Source organism: Lathyrus oleraceus, chromosome 5 (assembly GCF_024323335.1).
Source record: "Lathyrus oleraceus cultivar Zhongwan6 chromosome 5, CAAS_Psat_ZW6_1.0, whole genome shotgun sequence".
Lineage (NCBI taxonomy): Eukaryota > Viridiplantae > Streptophyta > Magnoliopsida > Fabales > Fabaceae > Lathyrus > Lathyrus oleraceus.
The window spans coordinates 586,748,102-586,752,723 of record NC_066583.1 but is presented as its reverse complement, the minus strand read 5'-3'; the positions used below and the strand labels follow the sequence as shown (position 1 = coordinate 586,752,723).

General features: G+C 41.4%; 1 protein-coding gene and 1 pseudogene across 1 annotated transcript; both read left to right on the top strand.

Moving 5' to 3' along the window:
- Positions 1-1,907: 1,907 nt before the first annotated feature.
- LOC127086717 (probable leucine-rich repeat receptor-like serine/threonine-protein kinase At3g14840) lies at positions 1,908-3,471 on the top strand (annotated as a pseudogene).
- Positions 3,428-4,397, top strand: LOC127082244 (cyclin-A3-2). Its single transcript, XM_051022486.1, has one exon. The coding sequence runs from the start codon at positions 3,618-3,620 to the stop codon at positions 4,395-4,397; it is 780 nt and encodes a 259-aa protein (XP_050878443.1). The 5' UTR covers positions 3,428-3,617.
- The last annotated feature ends 225 nt before the right edge of the window (positions 4,398-4,622 follow it).

Genomic DNA, 4,622 nt, shown 5'->3' with positions numbered 1-4,622 from the left:
CCGAATTTTTGATAAACATTGCATCATGACACATAAGGGCTTTACAGGTATATGCTTAATAAACATTTAAAGTTGATGTAAATTTTAAGTGCTTTGGATCATCTATTCAGAACAGATACCCTCGGGGCATTTCCTAAGCATGCGTGTCAGACTAGACACTCCCCAGCGGAGTTGACAGTACCAGACTGTATCTTCCCAGCAGAAGCAGCTGCTCCTCAGAGTTCGATGCCAGATCAAGGATTTCAATCCCAAATCGATGATCTCTTTCCTGGAAGCATAACCTCGGTACCGTATCGGTGTTTGCTCCCCCCTGCTGAGTCATCTCTCGTAGATTATGGTTGCCAGAACCACTATCGCTTTCCCCAACAACAGGTTTGCAGCGCCGTTCTCTCCCCAGTCAGAGTCTCGGTATCTCGTCATTGCCAGAACACCGCGTGGCCGGTCATTTCCCCACATAGTTCATTATGCTGTGCATCTCCAACAGTAGTGCCGGGGTCCAGAAGATGGTGATCATTTCCCCAGCAGATCCCCTTGCCTCAGTTTGACATTCTACCCAGCATTTCACATCCCTGCATGTAGAATCATATTACATTGCATCCTCCCAAATCGCGTAGCATTTCCATTTTCATGGGGCATTACGCCATCGTAAAATTCAAACATACACATAAAACATTCTCGGTATCCCAAGTGACAAGCCAGAAGTTTGTTTCCAGTGCTCAGACTGAAGGTTGTTCATGACTTATTATCCCCAGCATGGGTCGTTGGCCCACGTGCCGCCTCAATTATCATTTTCCCTATTTTTGTCGATACTGACAGGCATGAAAGTTTCCGGTATTCAGACCGAAGTGGCATTCAGGCCAATTTTCCGGTATTCAGACCGAAGTGGCATTCAGGCCAATTTTCCGGTATTCAGACCGAAGTGGCATTCAGGCCAATTTTCCGATGTTCAAATCGAAGAAGTTTCCGACAATCAGGTCGAAGCACTTATGGCATTCAGGCCAATTTTCCGGTATTCAGACCGAAGTGGCATTCAGGCCAGTTTCCGGTATCCAGACCGAAGTGGCATTCAGGCCAGTTTCCGATATTCAGATCGAAGAAGTTCCCGACATTCAGGTCGATGCAACTTGTGGCATTCAGGCCAGTTTTCCGATTTCCAGATCGAAGTGGTGTTCAGACCAGATTTTCGGTGATCATACCAACATTGATACTCTCATATTCCGATGCTTAATGTTCAGACTAATGTGCGGCGTTCAGGCCATGGGTATTCCTGTGTTACCATTTATTTTGGTATCCAGGTCAACTTTCTGTTTCGGTACTCAGGCCGATTTTCACCGTACCAGACGGATTCTTCTTTTGAGATTGCTTCTTTGCCAATTCTGACAGGCATTGTTAAATATTTTATAGGGATTCAGGATCAAAATCCGGGTCTTCTTAGTATTTAACCATCTCCCACTATGATCATATGAAGATTATCCTGCTTCATATTCTCTAGTTGAAGACGCTTAGATAGGGGCAACTGTCATACCCCGATTTTGATCCCGAATTTTTCTCCATTTTTATTTTTGTTTGGCACTTGGCCTAAGGTTCATTTGCATGCATCCCGTCCCATACCCAAAACCTTAGAAAACAATGTCACCTGTGACTGCTCTGTTGCTGGTGACAACTTCTGTCATGTTGTTTCGATAATTTTGAAAGGGGAAAATCTACCCGGCACTCTCCCACCAGAACTGACCAGGTTGCGTTATCTTCAAATTATTGACCTCTCTCGCAATTACTTGAATGTGCCTCCTATTTGGAGAAAGAATGCCTACGTAGATCTTTCATACAATAACCTTAGCATCAACCGGGGGAGTCAGATATGTCAAGATGACAGGGTGAACTTGTTTTCTACCTCATGGACACGTAATGATATAGAAGCAGTTTCGTGTTTGAGCATGAAATGTACCAAACCCTCATACTCCCTTTATATAAATTGTGGTGGAAATCAAGCAATAGTCAACGGAAAAAGTTATGACGGTGATTCAGATTCAGCTGGACCAGCGAGATTCCGTGCCAGTTCAACAGGAAATTGGGCGTTTAGCACCACTGGTGTATTCATGGAAAGTGATCTACTTGGAAAAACTTTTATCCCGCACGTATTTCTCCTATTTCTTTGACTTATTATGGATTTTGCCTGGCAAATGGAAGCTACACAGTAAATTTGCATTTTGCTGAAATAATGTTCACAGACCATGAAACTTATGGTAGTCTTGGAAGGCGTGTATTTGATATTTACATTCAGGGAAAGCAGATGCAAAAGGACTTCAATATTGCACAAGAAGCAGGAGGAGTTGGTAAGGAAATCATAAAACAGTTCAAAGATGTTTGTTTCTAGTAATACTTTGGAGATCCGTTTTTATTGGGCTGGAAAAGAAACACAGGCTGTACCGAATAAATCAGTATATGGTCCTCTTATATCGGCTATCTCAGTGGAATCTGACTCTCCACCTGGAAGAATATCTACTGGAGCTATAGTTGGAATTGTGGTTGCAACAACAATTATTATGATTCTAGTATTTGGTATACTTTGGTGGAAAGGGTGTTTTGGAAAGAAAAACTCATTAGCAAGAGGTGATTACAAATGAATTTCTTTTGTTGCCATTATTATCAAACTTTTTGCTAACACATGAGTTATTCAAGTGATACAAAGTAAACTTGTGCAAGTTGTGTAACCGAGCAAGTATAAGAACATACTTTTGTTAGTATATCATGTTATGGAACCTGGAGCAAGTATGAGGAAAATGGATTGTCAATGCAGAGTGTCCATGTTTAATTTTCTTAGTTCAAGAGATCTTTGATCTTTCTTTTACTTTAATTAACAGAGCTGGAGAGTTTAGGCCTACAAACAGGTTTATTTACCTTAAGACAAATCAAAGCAGCCACAAATAACTTTGATGTTTCCAATAAGATTGGAGAAGGAGGGTTTGGTCCCGTGTACAAGGGGTGCTTACCCAATGGAACATTAATAGCAGTGAAGCAACTTTCTTCTAAATCAAAGCAAGGGAATCGTGAGTTTTTATATGAGATAGGCATGATTTCTGCTTTGCAAAACCCTTATCTTGTTAAACTCTATGGTTTCTGTGAGGAGGGAGATCAGTTGTTGCTGATATATGAATACTTGGAAAACAATAGTTTAGCGCGTGCTTTATTTGGTCCAGAGGAACACCAAATTAAATTAGATTGGTCAACAAGGCAGAAGATTTGTGTTGGTATTGCTAGAGGTTTGGCATACCTCCATGAAGAGTCAAGACTGAAGTTTGTTCACAGGGACATCAAGGCCACTAATGTATTGCTTGATACCAATCTTGACCCAAAGATATCTGATTTTGGTTTGGCCAAGCTTGATGAGGAGGACAATACTCACATTAGCACTAGAATTGCTGGGACCTAGCACTGTAAACCCATTAACGAAATCAGCTTTTATCAAAGAATCGTTCATCGTCACCTGCACCCTTGGAGGAACCAGTTTTCTTTGGAAGCAACAGGTTGTGAATATTGGGCATCACGCCGCCATTGGCAATGGTAACATCACCAAGAAGCTTGCTCAGTTCTTCATCGTTTCTAACAGCCAATTGAACATGCCTTGGCACAATTCTAGTCTTCTTGTTGTCCCTTGCAGCATTTCCAGCCAATTCAAGAACCTCAGCAAATCAGCATTAACTTCAACAATTTCCTTACTTCCTAATTCCAATTTGGATAAGTCTGTTTGTAACAAAAGCAATGCAAAACGTGACACTCAGCAGATTATCCAGCCTTACCTATCCGATATCTTAGATTACCTTCGCACAATGGAGATGCAGGAAAAACGAAGACCAGCGGGTGATTACATGGATAAAGTTCAGAGATGCATTACTACAAATATGAGGAGAACATTGGTGGATTGGTTAGTTGAGGTTGCGGATGAATACAAACTTCTCCCAGAAACTCTTCATCTAGCTGTTTCCTACATTGACAGATTCCTATCTATCCATTCTCTCAATAGATCCAAGCTTCAGCTGCTCGGTGTTTCCGCTATGCTCATTGCATCGAAGTATGAAGAAATCACTCCACCAAAAGCAGTGGATTTCTGCCAAATTACTGATAACACATATGAACTGCATGAGGTTTTAGAGATGGAAGCTCACCAATTTCACTGCAGTAAAAAAAGTAGAGTAATTAGCCAAAGTAGTAAAAATTCAAGAAATATCCCAAATTGGCATGAAGTCAAAACAGAGCAAGAAAGTACGAAGGTTCAGATTACCATTTTCGAACCTAGCATCAAAGGGGTCAATCCAATTTCTGAACATCCAAAGTGCTTTACAGAGTTACTCTTCTGGAATACCAAAGGCATCTTTGAAACCCTAAATCAGGAGATATAAATAGTGAGCGAAAGCGAATCAGAAGAGAGGAGAAAAAACGGCGAAGAAATTTTCAAATACAAAAAACCCTAACCTAAAAATCAAAGAAAACCTGGTTGAAGAGTTGGAGGAGTTCGAAGCTTCATCAACGTCATCACCGCCGAAGGTGAGCTCTTTTTTATCCCATCCACGAGTTCTTGCATGTCCCGGTGTGTTTGAGCGAGGCGCGAGCGATTGGGAACGACA

Excerpts from the sequence above, each read along its gene's own strand:
- LOC127082244 (XM_051022486.1), top strand. The coding sequence starts at position 3,618 with ATGCCTTGGCACAATTCTAGTCTTCTTGTTGTCCCTTGCAGCATTTCC.